General features: G+C 42.5%; 1 protein-coding gene across 1 annotated transcript in view; it reads right to left on the reverse strand.

Annotated features, from left to right (window-relative positions):
• The window catches only part of EPS15 (epidermal growth factor receptor pathway substrate 15), a 150,817-nt gene that overhangs the window by 80,265 nt on the left and 55,000 nt on the right, over window positions 1-15,552 (reverse strand). The window contains exons 9-12 of the mRNA XM_060231803.1: window positions 15,230-15,430; window positions 14,991-15,136; window positions 10,422-10,578; window positions 3,222-3,307 (exon numbers count right to left, since the gene is read on the reverse strand). Coding sequence (XP_060087786.1) covers window positions 3,222-3,307; window positions 10,422-10,578; window positions 14,991-15,136; window positions 15,230-15,430 — 590 coding nt within the window. The remainder of the gene's footprint in view (window positions 1-3,221; window positions 3,308-10,421; window positions 10,579-14,990; window positions 15,137-15,229; window positions 15,431-15,552) is intronic.

Raw genomic sequence — 15,552 nt, forward strand, 5'->3', positions numbered from 1 at the left:
GACAAACAACATTTTAAAAGCTTGCTTTCTGAGTGTAATCCCTCGCACAGTCCTTAATTAAGAAGTTCTCTCCAGCTTCCTCTAGACTCAAAAGTGCAAAAGATTACTTTTTCTTATCTGGAAATTATATTCCTCAACCATTTGCCAAGACAGACATGGGAATTCCATCATATTAACACCTAAGATTTTGATAAACTGAGGAATCAACAAGGCATCCTACTTATTTCATTAAATTTTGAATGCCTTTTTTTTGCATGTGGTCGATGGGACACTGTCCTAAACTGGGTTCCCAATCCATTATCCCATTATCCTACATGGACAATTCTGTAGTACTATCTCATACCCAGAAGGGCCTCAAACATCTTCTATCTGCTTTTACATCTTATTGTGATAACTCTTTATCTGTAAATTTTGAAAAATCTAAAATCCTGGTGTTCTCAAGTTCCTGGAAATATTTTAATTGGTGCATAAATGGTAATTCCACCCAACAAGTCTAACATTTCAAATATCTGGGAGTCCTCTTTCAGAATAATAGCTTGACAGGCCAGAGGAAACAAGTAAGAAATCTGGCCAAATGTAGCCTGCCCATGATTGGTAGGTTTTTCTATGTGAAGGGCAATCAATTCCCCGCAGCCATGTAAGTTTTTAATGCCAAAGTCATACTCCAAATACTTTATGGGATCCCTGTTTAGATTGGCTCCTTTAATCAACAACGTTGAACAGATCCAGGCTATGTTTTTGTGGCATATCCTTGGAGTGCCAAACTGTAAATTATGCAGCCATGTGCCTGGAGATGGGACAGCACCTCCCAGTGACCAGAGCTTGGTTATTGACCTTAAAATTCTGGTTATGCCTTCACTTTAGAATGGAACCTGAGAGTTATGCCCGCTTGCTGCTGTCAGACTCACTTACATCTAATTGGTCAATCTCTATACCGAGAAAAATACAACCCATCAGAATCTCCTCTGACTCCCTGCTCATCTCAAATACTTACAACTCTAAGGCAGAGGATCCTTGACACTGAAAAACAAATTCTCTCTTCCAGTATTACCAGCTCCCCTCTGAAGTTCCAAATAACATCAAGAAATGGGCTTATAGCTGCCTATTTTTCACAGCTTACCGCCCCATCATTAGGAAGAGCTTTTATGCTTGCAGTCCTTTATGACAGCAGGGCCAGCCCTGCCACAAGGCAAAACAGGCAGCTGCCTAGGGCGCTGGCCTCCAGGGGGCACCAAATCGAGCTCCCCATGTGACTAGTGACTGCTTGCCTGCTTCCTCTGGCTGCTGCTTTTCCTTCCTGGCTCTACTGTGGAATCCCAGCCCAGCCAGCCCCGCCGCTCGCATGGCAGGCAGCCACCCCTGAGCATGTGACTGCCTCCATCCCAGCCCCGCAACTTCACTTGGGGAGCCAAGTCTGAGAGCGCTGGAACTGGACATTCTGTAGGAAGGAATCTCTCTCAGCCAGGTTTATGGCATGTTGCTTCTTTGTGAGAAACTTCTCTCGAGTAATCTCCTTGCTTCCTTAGTGCTAGCTTTGCCTTCACTCTCTTTAATAAATGGCTTCTCACAGCAGCAGACTGTGATCCGACACCCCGCCCCTGTTTCTTTTTGCAATCTCCGCAATAAAGGGCTTTGGGAGGTAACTATACCCTTTCCTTTAATTTCTGCAGGTGTCTGGTGGGGAGGGGGTGGGGTGGAGAGCTCACCCAGGATCCCAGATGGGGGCTTTTACCTGAGAGATAAAGAGTTTGGGAAACCGGGAGAGGAGGAAGAAATGCTGATTTCCCAAAGACATTTTGGGATTCTCCTCTCCCAATCTCTCTTTTTAAGAACAGAACCAACAGAGAAAGGCCAAAGATGGGGGGGGGGGGGTGTTTGTTTGCGAAATTGGAGCTTAGTCGGCAGAGCCAGCTGGCCCTGTGTTGTTCTGGTGCCTCTTTGAACTGGACACTTGTTCAAGGAAAGCAACCGCCCTGGTCTCTTCCCCTCCCCACCAACAGTTTTACAAAGGCAGGAGCTCATTCCACCAAGCAGGCTTATTTTAAAGAAGAGAAGGAGCGCAATAAAAGTTCACTGGGATTCGGGGAGGGGGGGAGCAGGCTGCCCTTGCGTTGTTCTGAAGACTCTTTAAATCATGCGCCTTTTGGGGTAGAGCAATCGCCCTGGCCTCTTCCCCTCCCCACCAAGCAGGTTTGCAAAAGCAGGTGCTCAGTTGAGGAAGCCTGCTTGCACCAGTTGTAAAGCAACTGCACTGGCCTTCTCTCCTCCCCACCAAGCAGCACTCTGTTTATAAGTAACATGTGACTGTTTATAATGTGAAGCTGCATTTATTGTAGCTGCATTTAATGTTGCAAATAGTCATCCATGATTATAGAAAGCATTGCCATGCCATTTAAATGAGAGCATTTTAAGGTTCAGTGTTGTAAAATGACACAAGTATTTGGAAATCAGCACTAGCAATGCTTTCAAATGTTTGTAGGGAGTATGGTGGGAACACCGAAGCCAGAAATGTCTGGGATTGCAGTTCAGAAGCATGATTGTGTTTAAGTTTGTGAAAGGTGATTCCCTTCTCAGTGCTTTCATCAAAGCAACTGTGATTAAAACATTGAAACAAAGAGGAAGATGTCCTTTTACTTTATTGAGCTATCAGTCACTTAGCTGATAAGCAGTTGTGGAAGGAAACAGAATAAAATGCTCAACTAAGTAGAGGGAAACCTTTTTTTTTACATAGAGTTCCCCCATGTTCCTTTAGACTGCACAAGTATCTCCAACTGGAAATCTGGTAACTGCTGAAGGAGAGTGCATATTCAAGAAACATAAATTGTAACATTATAATTCCACATGATTATTCAAAGTGGTTTCTGTGCTAAAACTGTTTTCTGTTGAGAAAGAAAATGAAGGATGGTTTTATTACTTAGTCTCACATTTTTTTTAAAATAGCAATTTCAATCCAAAGGACAACCCAAAGACCCCTGCCATGCCATGCTTTGCTGACCATGGGAGCCATCTATGTCTAACTCTTTTTAAATTATTCCAAGGACATCTCAACCTCCACCATCTTGAAAAACTTCATATGCTTTTATATATTCGAATTTGTTTCAGTTTATATATTGCTAAAAGGCTGGAAAGAACACACCAGGCTAATTAATTGCCACTAGGGTTTCAAATGTAAATTGCAGTTAAACTAAACATTTCAAACAAATAGAGTTCTCTTTACTCACTTCTGAAGGTCCACTATTTCATTGCTTAAAGTATCTAGTTCTTTGATTGCAGAAAAATCTGCTACTGGGCTTGGTCCTAGTGTGTTCTGTAAGGAAAAGAAGAAAATATGGTGAGGTTGTATTTTACATATGTCTATATTAACAGGAATGCATTGTTAGGTATTTTATGCAACAAACTTTTCTATTATTGCTCCAGAACCTGCATTTTTATAAAACCTCAGCAACTCTTAATAACACACAACACATGTTCCATTGGTCAGGATTTTGGCAATAAATGTACAAACGAGCGGAGAAAATTTGTCTTGGAAGATCTGTCAACAAGTTAGTCTAGGTTCACAACTAGAGACACAGAATTATAGTACAAATTGTCTGATACATTTATGTCAGCAACTGAGGATGTCTGTGATTAAACTCATGTCAAGCATCTATGGCAACCTAACCAAAAAAATGTGCCCGTGATCCTCTTATAAAACGTTTCTATTAAATGAGCAACAGAGTTTAGATTAGAAACCTGCGAAGGAAACCTTCCACACAGAAATGTTTGAAAAAGGCTTGCAAATAAAAATTTAGCTACATCTTTGTGTACAGTACAAACAGCTAAAGCAGAATCCTGTGCGACTACAGGGCATTCTAAGTCTTCCTTCTTTCATTGTAGATTATAAATGCCAATGGACAAAGCCCAACAGGCTGCTGTCACATTGACTCTTTAGATGGTAACGAGCTTTTATAATAATTGGCTTATCTCATCTACATTGGTTAGAATCTTAGATGAAGCTTCACTCTAAGGCAGATGTGTTGAGCTCATTTGTTACGAGGGCTAGTTTTGACATAAATGTCACTTTGTTGGGCAGGACCATGAGTGCCTTAGTAACATGAGGTAAAGGAGATATAAACTTTACAAAGGCGTGGAAATAGCAGCATTGGTAATGACACAGGAAATATAGGTCTCAATTCCATCCAGGAGGATTCAGTCTAGGATGCAAAGAAGAAATGGACAAACATCTGACATTAGAAACTACAACATTCAGTTGCTGACCTAAGAGTAGCTGTGCTCTTACAAAGGAATTTCAAAGGGAGATTAGAAAGAGAGACTGTTGCATTGCAATTGATAATGAAGCTCAAGGCAATGTATCCTCCTGAACTGACAGCTAGTTATCCTGTCTCATTACCAATGTATGCTATTATCCATTTGGCAACTGAAATCACTCTACTCTCCAATATAAAAGGACCAGTGCGGGTGTTCTAATTCCTAATCAGGGTCTTTTTGAAAGAAAAGAAATCCAGATAGGAAGAGAAGAATCCAATCTTTTTTTACTTTAAAACAACTTTTCAGAGTAAGCCAATATAATTTTCTCAGTGTACACTGTACTTGGCAGAAGGCTCCACCCACCCTCCCTCCCTCTGAAGAACTCTGCTTGAACACAAAATATTATACCTGGAATAAAACATCGTTGGTCTTAAACCTGTCACAGGACTCACTTCAACTCTGTTCTCATTCTCTCTCTTTCCTCCCCCTCCTTTCTTCCCCAAAAGAGGAGGAGCAGCCAGGGAAAAGGAAGCAGAAGCTGTCTGTGTGTGAGAGAGAGAAAGAGAGAGAAAGAAAGAGAGAAGCTTGTCTTCACATCTCTTCTGCATAAAGCAGCCATGGAGCTCTATGTGTGTGTATGTATGTCTGAGAGAGAGAGGAGAAGAAGAAGAGGAAGAGGAGGAGGAGGAAATTGGATTTATACCCCGCCCTTCACTCAGAATGGTTTAAAATCTCATTTCCCTTCCTCTCCCCATAACAAACGCCCTGTGAGTTAGGTGAGGCTGAGAGAGCTCTTTTGAGAACTGCACTTGAGAGAGCAGCTCTTTCAAGAACCGTGACTGACCCAAGGTCACTCAACAGGTGCATGTGGAGGAGAGGGAAATCAAATCTGGTTCTCCTAGATTAGTCTGCACACTTAACCACCACAACAAACTAGAGAAAGCAAGGGAGGAAGGCAAGAAACACGAAACAGGAAGCAAAAAGCCACAGAGGGAGCTGAGAAAAAAGCAAGCTATGGTACAGCTGCAGCCCTAGAAAAGGAAGCAGGAGAATAAGGTTGCTCAGGGGCAAGATTTGAGTCCTGTGCAGGCCAGAAACATTCCTGAGGACACCCCTCCTCTAAGGGGTACTTTCAACAGTGAACTGCAGAGCTGGATTTGAAAATGTATGACAATCATACAACAGATACTAGTATGAGTGCTGTTCATCAACATTCGCACACCATGCATGCCATACAAAGCCGTAGATACAAAATGTAAGTTACAAAAATCAATTTAGAATTTTAGTTTTATTCAGATGAAAATGAAACAAACTTAAGGTCTCAAATTACATCTCTGTTCTATTAGTCAGCCTTACTACTGTTGAATTCTGTATTTTACTGCATTCGACCAAGTCCCCAAAAAACTTATTACAACTGCTGTCTACTCTCATTTAACTCATATAATTAGTTGTTTAATGCTGAACATAAGCTGTATTACTTTACTGGCTTTATTTCAAAACTAAAATCTGTAACTGTGTTGTAAATACATTTTATTTGTGGGCATATTCAAATTTAAGTAATCTGGACAGAAGATAGACCTCAATTTATAAATAAAATATAAACTCTGAAAAGGATAACTTAACAAAAAGCTTCAAATACTGTTATACAGACAAGCACATAATGTGCTGTTTTGTATATTTCCAATTACAGTCAAGGCCTTGGAATGAAAAGAGCTATGTGAAAGTGGTACCACATTTCTGAAATTTGTCACTAAGCAGTATGCTGTCGTTTCAAAGAAAATGTGACATGAAAAAATATGCTCGTTATTACACAGTCAATATTGGAAAAGTGAAGAATCTCTAACCTTGAGATGGTAGATTTAAGAAACTGACAGTATAATAAAGATGTAAAGCAGAATGGTGCAGAATGGAAAATATAGTCCAAACTAGGAAAGACAGAGAAGGAAAGCAAACATACAAAAAAGATTAGTAAAGCAAGAAATAAAAGCAGGGTTTTTTCAAAATAATGCAAAAATAAACCTGATATTATTGAACAAAATGCAAAATTTGAATTCTGTTTTTGTGTAAGAATTTTGGTGATAACATGGCTCAGCACAACCAAGAAGAAAGTCTTTAGTATCAGTAAAACAAGGGCCCATCCCCTTCCCCTCAGTTAAAACACGACTGAAATGTTCTTGTGATGTTTCTCTTTCACCCTGGTATATCCAGTTCCAAAATACCACATGAAAACCACCAGAACCATATGAAAACCAAAACATAAGAATACAATTAAACCTCTTAATTACTATGGCATGGCATTGTTAGAACAAAAAGGTTAAGAAACATGCAACTGATGTACCATCATCACATTAAACTAGTTTGAATAATTTATTTATTTATTTATATTTATATTTATTTCATTTTATTTATTTATTTTGATTAATATCCTGCCCTCCCCTGATGGGCTCAGGGTGGCTAACAACAAATAAACAACATAAAATATTAAAAACAAAATATGCAATAAAATCATTTCCATTATACAGTCATTAAAAAGTCCAAAATGCACATTGATGTTCTAGTTATTCTGATGCTTCTTGTTTCAGTTATGATAGTTCAGTGAAATTGTCAGTGCTGTGGAATAATAGCCACCTCCCCTTAACCATTAAAAGCAAGTTTAAACAGTTCGGTCTTACAGGCCCTCTGTAACTGTGGCAGGTCCCACAGGGCCCTGATGTTTTCAGGGAGGTCATTCCACAGAGCGGGGGCTATTACGGAGAACGCTCTGGCTCTGGTGGTCAACAAGCAAACTTCTTTCAGTCCAGGGATTTTAAGAAGATTTTGGGATCCTGAATGTAGTGCTCTCTGGGATACATATGGGGAGAGGCAGTCCTGAAGGTAGACAGGTCCCAGGCCATATAGGGCTTTAAAGGTTATGATCAGCACCTTGAAATGAATCCGGAATGCCACAGGCAACCAGTGTAATGTGTCCAGCACAGGCTGAATGTGCTCTCATACAGGTAGCTCCATTAGCAACCTGGCTGTTGTGTTTTGCACCAGTTGCAGCCTCTGAATTTGAGTCAAGGGCAGCCTCATGTAGAGGGTGTTACAGTAGTCTAATCTCAAGGTGACCGTCGCATGGATCACTGTTGCCAAGTCGTCATGCTCCAGGTACAGAGCCAGCTGCCTTATCCACCTAAGGTGGTAAAATGTGGATTTGGCAGTGGCTGCTACCTGGGCCTCCATAGTCAGTGAAGGCTCCAGGAGCACACCTAAGCTCTTGACCTTTGGAGCTGGCACCATAGGCGCCCCATCAAAGGCCGGCAGACGGATCTCTCTACCCAGACCGCCACGACCTAGGCACAGGACCTCTGTCTTTGCTGGATTCAATTTCAGTCAACTCTGCCTGAGCCATTTCACTACAGTTTGCAATGCCAGGTCCAGATCTTCCAGGGTGCAGTCGGACTGGCCTCCCATCAATTGATAAAGCTGGGTGTCATCCACATACTGGCAACAACCCAGCCCATATCTCTAGACAATCTGGGCAAGAGAGTGCATGTATATCTTAAACAGCATCGGGGAGAGAACTGCCCTCTGAGGCACACCACATACAAGTGGGTGCCTCTGGGATGATTACTCTCCTATAGCCACCCTTCGTCCCCAGCCTTGGAGAAAAAAAGTAAGCCATTGAAGGGCAGACCCCTGAATCCCTGCATTGGCAAGGTGGCAGGACAGTACTTGGTGGTCGACTGTGGCAAACGCAGCTGACAGATCTAACAACAACAGCACTGCTGAGCCGCCCCGATCCAGACGTCTCAAGAGATCATCCATGAGGGCAACCAGTACCGTCTCTGTTCCATGGCCCGGACAGAAGCCAGACTGAAATGGGTCTAAGATGGAAGCATCATCCAAAAATCCCTGTAGCTGTACTGCCACTGCCCTCTCAATGACTTTACCCAAAAAGGGCAAGTTCGACACTGGCCAGTAGTTAGCCAATATGGCCGGGTTCAGAGAGAGTTTTTTGAGGAGAGGGCATACCACCGACTCCTTAAGGAGCATGGGAAAGGTTTCTTCGATCAGGGACCTGTTGATAATCTCCTGCAATGGGGCTTGTAATTCCGTCTGGCAAGCAAGTATCAACCAGGACAGACACGGGTCCAAATTGCAGGTAGTGGGACATACAGTACAGAGGACCTTGTCAACTTCCCCCAAGCTGAGTGGAGCGAAATGATCCAGGGTTGAACCAAAGGACGCGCTCGGAGCCTCGAGTTCACTTACTGTATCAAAATTGGCGGGGAGATCACGGCACAGCAACAGGACCTTATCTGCGAAAAAATCTGCAAAAGCCTCACAGCCAATTTCCAATTCCTTATCATTTGGTTTGCTCTGTGGCAAGTTTGTAAGGGACCGAATGCTAAATAATTGGGCCGGGCAAGAATTCACAGACACAATCTGGGTCGCAAAGTAAGCCTTCTTTGCAGCCTTGGTTGCTATCTTATAGGATTTCATAAACAGCCTATAAGATGTTCTTATCGCTTTGTCACAGGCATGCCGCCATTGCCTCTCTAGCTGTCTAAGTTGCCATTTCATCAGTCGCAATTCCGGAGTATACCACGGTGCAAGCCATGAATGGCAACAAAGAGGGTGCCAGGGAGTGATCTCGTTGATGGTTGCGGAGAGTTGTTGGTGCCACATCTCTGCTAGTTCATCTAATGAGTCGCCAGGGGGCCAAGGATCTCACAGAGCCATTTGAAGCTGCATAGGGTCCATCTGGCTTTGTGGGCGAGCCAAAATGCGCTCACCGCCTAAACAGGGTTGTGGTGGCATGACCATATGGGCCTTCAGGGAATAATGGTCTAACCATGGCACTGCCTCTGCAGTAATCCAGTCCACTGTAACTCCCGCCGCAAAGATCAGATCCAGCATGTGCTCAGCCCGATGGGTGGTAGTTATTACATATTGGTAGAGCCCCAGTGTCATCATGGAAGACACCAGGTCCATCACCTGTAAGGAGTTTGCATCATCAGCATGGACACTGAAATCATCCAGGACTAAAAGCCGTTGGTACTTCAATGCCCAGCCTGCTACAGCCTCCATCAGGGACGACAAGGCAGTAGCTGGTGCATTAGGCGGACGTTACACCAGCAGATTGCCATATCCCATAACAGGCCAGTACACTCTATGCTGGCAATCTTTAGAGGTGGGAGCACCTGGAAGGAGTAAGCCTCCCATATAAGCAATGCCACTCCTCTCCCTGCCTGGTAGTCCATGACTGGTGAAGGACTGAGTACCCGGGTGGAGCCATTTGGGAGAGAGCTACTGTCCCTCCATCTCGCACCCAGGTTTCAGTCACACAAGCCAGGTCCATTGCCTGCTCATGCAGGAAGTCTCGTAGGAGTGCAGTCTTATTGTTAATGGACCTAGCACTGCACAACACAATGAAATATGAGATCACTTGTAGACACCAGGTAGGAGCCAGACGAAATTTCCTGCTGACAGAAGAGGTGTGGTAAATCCCTCCAATTCTACCTTCCCATTGCAAATCTGTGATTTGCCTCTCCTGCTGCTCCTGAGCGCTCCCTGTCCCTGTCCACCCAGGGACATCAGGGAGATCATAGGGCTGCAGTGCAGCAGGGGAAGAAGCAAGAAAATTCCGTCCCACAAGCAGAAGTGCCTTGAGTGAACAGAAATGTTAGTCCAGATCCTTCCCACCAGCTCCTGCCATGAGGCTCCTTGCACATGCCAGAGTTCCCAGAGATATGCGACAAGCTCCCACATAGAAAACGCCCCCCCCCCTTCAATGCAACACTGGGGACAGCACTATAATTGGGTCTCCATTCTATGCATGGAACTACCTCCAAAACTGTATGGAATCCCCATGAGGAACCCTGAGAACATGACAGTGTTGGATTAAACTAAGCAACTTTACAATTGCACTTCTCAAATAGATCCCTTTACAATAACTTCCAAACTACTGCACGTCTCTGCTTGGTTGGCCAGTACAATGAAGGAGAGATATTTCAGTAAACCAATTATTATTATTATTATTATTATTATTATTATTATTATTATTAAAGGAAATGAACCAACTCATGTCTCTGTTAAGCAGCATCAATGTACACTCTCCCATGCAGCAAGGCCACAGGCCAAAACTATTTTATTTGCTCTTCTGGGACAAAACGCAAGGAAAATTTCACCTTTTGCAGAGTGCTTCTCTCTGATGGAGGGATCATATCTGGAGAAAGCACCTGAGGAGGATCAATGCCCTTTGTCAGCTTCTGATTGATGAAATGAAATGCCAGAGCAAACTGTTCATCTGAAAGCTTCCCACTGTCTTTGGTGTCACAGAGAGCCCTGCATAAGCCAACAAAAAGATTCAACACATTATTTTCTTATGCACTTTAAATATGTACATACTTCCAACAAAGAGGCAGATTATGCGACATTCTAGCTGATATTGGCAATATCTAAGTTACCTTACACATACACAATGGTCAACTCATTCCTACAAAGAACAGCAGCAAAAGATGGTGGAATCAAAACAAATGGGGACTGCCACTGCACACCTGCTCTAGTTAAGAGTTTTCTTTGGCATCTGACTTGTGAAACACTGGAAATCATGTCCCAAATAAGATGGACCAAGGTCTGAGCCATCAGGGTAATTTAAAGAGACAGAAGATCCAGTGAAATGAAGCCGCCTTATACCAAGTCAGTTGTTTGTTTATCAAGGTTAGTATTGTCTATTTTAACTGGCAGCAGCTTTCCAGGATTTCAGCTAGAAGTTTTTATTTCACCTTCTTCCTGATCGTTTTAACTAGAAATAACAGTTGAACCTGAGACCTTTGACATGCAAAACAGACTCATTGCAGAGTTTAAATTTAATTAAATTTTTCAATTTATACCCCACCCTACCCAGCAAGCGAGCTCAGGGTGGCTTACAACATTAAAACCTTACAACATATTGCCCTTCCCAAATGCATAAGGATAAGCAAGAGTACAGCATCTTTTTTACTTTTTACAATGAAGCCACTGTATAACCTAATACTATTTGTCTAAGTAAAATTTTAACAAGGCAAAAACAGTTCTATGAATGGGTGGTAAGTAAAGTATGTAAGTATATCTTTTCATGTGACAACACTGAAGAAATGACACTTGGCTACAATGTAAAGTAGTGAGTCTACAGCTTTTATAACAGTGTAAATGTGCTGTCCCCTCAAAATTATGCAACACACAGCCATTAATGTCTAAGCTGCTGACAACAAAAGTGAGTACACCCCTAAATGATAATCTCCAAATGGGGCCCAAGTAGCCATTTTCCCTCCCTGGTGTCATAAGACTCAGTGGTACAGGGTATCAGGTGTGAAGGGGGAGCAGGTTATCGCTCTCACTCCCTCATACTGGTCACTGGAAGTTCCACATGGCACCTCATGGCAATGAACTCTGAGGATCTGAAAAAACGAATCATTGCTCTACATAAAGATGGCCTAGGCTATAAGAAGATTGCCAAGAACCTGAAACTGAGCTGCAGCACAGTGGCCAAGACCATACAGCGGTTTAACAGGACAGGTTCCACTCAGAACAGGCCTCGCCATGGTCGACCAAAGAAGTTGAGTGCCCGTGCTCAGCGTCATATCCAGAGGCTGGCTTTGGGAAATAGACGTATGAGTGCTGCCAGCATTGCTACAGAGGTTGAGGGGGTGGGTGCAGCCTGTCAGTGCTCAGACCATACACTGCACGCTGCATCAAATTGGTCTGCAGGGCTGTCATCCTAGAAGGAAGCCTCTTCTAAAGATGATGCACAAGAAAGCCCACAAACGGTTTGCTGCAGACTAATGACATGGATTTCTGGAACCATGTCCTGTGGTCCGATGAGACCAAGATAAACTTATTTGGTTCAGATTGTGTCAGGCGTGTGTGGCGGCAACCAGGTGAGGAGTACAAAGACAAGTGTATCTTGCCTATAGTCAAGCATGGTGGTGGGAATGTCATGGTCTGGGGCTGCATGAGTGCTGCCGGCACTGGGAAGCTACAGTTCATTGAGGGAACCATGAATGCCAACATGTACTGTGACATACTGAAGCAGAGCATGATCCCCTCCCTTTGGAGACTGGGCCGCAGGGCAGTATTCTAACATGATAATGACCTCAAACAGACCTCCAAAATGACCACTGCCTTGCTAAAGAAGCTGAGGGTAAAGGTGATGGACTGGCCAAGCATGTCTCCAGACCTAAACCCTATTGAGCATCTGTGGGGCATCCTGAAACAAAAGGTGGAGGTGCGCAAGGTCTCTAACATCCACCAGCTACGTGGAAGAGGACTCCAGTGGTAACCTGTGAAGCTCTGGTGAACTCTGTGCCAAAGAGGGTTAAGGCAGTGCTGGAAAATAATGGTGGCCACACAAAGTATTGACACTGTGGGCCCCTTTTGGACCTTATCACGTAGGGGTGTACTCACTTTAGTTGCCAGAAGTTTAGACATTAATGGCTGTGTGTTGTGTAATTTTGAGGGGACAACATATTTACACTTATACAAGCTGTAGACTCACTACTTTACCTTGTAGCCAAGTGTTGTTACATGAAAAGATTTATTTAAATATTTACAAAATGTGAGGGGGTGTACTCATTTCTGTGACATACTGTATGTCAGAGTTTTGTAATTAAAGTTTCTACAGTAAGAACTCTGTGCGCATTAAGTGCTGTATAGTTGCTATGGCCACCCCAGGCATTAATGACCTCTGAAATGTTCTATTGTTAACAGCCTCGCTCAGATCTTGTGAAATAAAGGCTGTGGTTTCCTTGACTGACTCAAACCAACTCATGTTGGGTCTTCCTCTTTTCCTGCTGCCTTCAACTTTTTCTAATATTATTGTCTTTTACAGTGACTTTTGTCTTCTTGTAATGTGACCAAAGTATGATAGTCTCAGCTTAGTCATTTTAACTTCTAGGGAGAGTTCAGGCTTGATTTGATCTAGAAATTTCAGTTGGGAACTAACAGTTGAAAAAGAGAGCGTTTAGCACTGACTGAGGACTGGGAAGGAAGCAAAGAGGAATGAGAGGATCACAGAAGATCCCCCATTCAAGCCGAAAAGGGATTGAGCTCTAAAGAGAGGAGTGATCCCTTGGTCTGTATATATACAAGGATTTGGGGGAACCTGGGTGTACATTCCTGCCTTCTAAATGTGAAGTGTCAGTGAAATGCAAAAAACTATGCTTCCCAGTTAAAGCAGAAACTGAGAAGAAAGCCTCTCTCCTCAGAGTTTCAAAGACCTTGTTGAAAAGCAAAAACACTTACTTGTTGGTAACATATTAGATGGATTTAATGTGATTACAAAGTTACTTCAGTTCTTATTATCAGTTCAACTCATACACCCTACCCCTGATTCCATCTCACCCGTTTCCTCTGCAAGTGAAATAAAATATTTTATTTTTGAACTTTCAAAAGCCTCTCCTGTGCCATTGCAGGGGTAGATTATTAGCAGATGGTTTTGTCTCTTCCCTCAAGGTTTTGGGCTGGGCCAGCATCAAAATACATAATGTGACAGGGTGGCACAGCCACAGACCAACAAATAAGAAAAAATAGATATAGGGGCTGCTCAGCAAGAAAGAAAGAAGAAACAAAGAGAAAATCCTGTGTGTGAGCGAGGGAAGAGGATGAAATCACCTTAATAGGTTGCACATCAAAACAGAAGTTGTGACGCACCTATTTATTTTAATACCAACGATAGCTTCATGATCCACATAGACAAAATCTTTGCTATAATCTATGAAACACAAGCTGATTTTCTTCTGTTGTTGTCTAGTATGCACCTGTAAGCAATGTAAATTTGCAGTATCATCTCTAGTGTGTTGTGGAATTAGGGCTGGATTGAGTCTCAGTCCTCTGCTAAACCTATGCTATTTCAATTTCTACAGTAATTATCTTCTATAGTTGAAGCTTTGGTTCTATTTCCCAGGAGGCTTTAGGATACTTCGGGTGATTTGACTTTCTGGTACAGAAAACCATGTATTTTGCCTTACATGACTTTTGCCTTTTGGAATGTTTATATACTATCAAATTCTAAATAGATACAGTATAAGAACCTAGCTTCCTGGACTCGTGGTCACCCTAGTTTTCCCTGACTTTCCTTGCCTTCTTGACCACGAGATACAGAAAGGAAGGGCTGAGCTTTGTTGTGTATGTCATGTATATGTCAGATGCTTAACAACAAATTTGACTGACAGTTACTTTCGCTCCTATGGATGGAAAAAGATACTTAATGTGTGGATTTATTCTTGTCCACTATATGTTATGGGTTTGCCAAGCTAATTATTCAAATGCCATGGCAAACTGGAACAAACAAGCAAGGGAGTTTTGAATCAAGTCCCACCCATGAGGAGGAGGAGAGAGGAAGAAAGCAAGTTCTTAAGCATGGCAGGATGCTACATTCATTCCCCACCTCAGATTAATTATACTGTTATGATATCTGAATGTAGGAGATCTGACAATACTGCAACATCCTACTTGCTTCACAGTAGCTCAGTCTTTTAAAGGAAGAAATAAGAGACCTAGTGGGAAATTTACCATTCAAACTAGTCTAAATGCATTTTAATGAGACCATCAAATCTTTCTATCACACCTTTTAAAAGGTGCAACCCATTCAGGTTTAAAAGTGTCTATCCACAGCCTACAACTCTACACCAAAAATTTAGGCTTCTATGAGTAATTTTTCATTTACAGTGGGAAGTAGGAATTTTTTTTTTACAAGAGATGCCTTAAAAAAATCTTACCAGATGTGTGCAAGTAATGCAGATGGCAGGCCTGTCTTCAAGAACAATTCTCTAGCTTCCACACCAGACACAAAACCATCCATGTCTTTATCAGTTTTCAGAAAGATTTCATGGTATTTTATTTTGTCTGCAGGTGATACAACCCACTAGGGAAAAATGAAGCAAAAAAAAACATATTGTGCTTCCTTCACATTTCATGAATGGAGTATGAACCAAGGGCTGCTTGGTGCAGTGTGTACCTGTGTTAATGGTGCTTTGGATGGCAAGAGCCCTACAGGTGGTATGGACTGATGAGCATCTTTGCTGGATGTTGAAGATGGCATCAACTGCCCGGCACCAGGAATACTGACAGTTTTTCTTTTGGAAGGTGGCACCAATGTTGGAGGTAAGGATAGTGGCACAGGTTCCTTCTCAAGAGCACAGTATACCAAGAACATGGCCTGAACAAAAATTTTAGATACAAAAGAAGGAAAACTTTAGAGATTTTACAATTCAGAAGAGGCCAAACACAATCTCTGAAATTATGGCAACTAAAACAACTCCGTCACTGTAGATGGTAGAT

Source organism: Heteronotia binoei, chromosome 2, assembly GCF_032191835.1.
Source record: "Heteronotia binoei isolate CCM8104 ecotype False Entrance Well chromosome 2, APGP_CSIRO_Hbin_v1, whole genome shotgun sequence".
Classification (NCBI taxonomy): domain Eukaryota; kingdom Metazoa; phylum Chordata; class Lepidosauria; order Squamata; family Gekkonidae; genus Heteronotia; species Heteronotia binoei.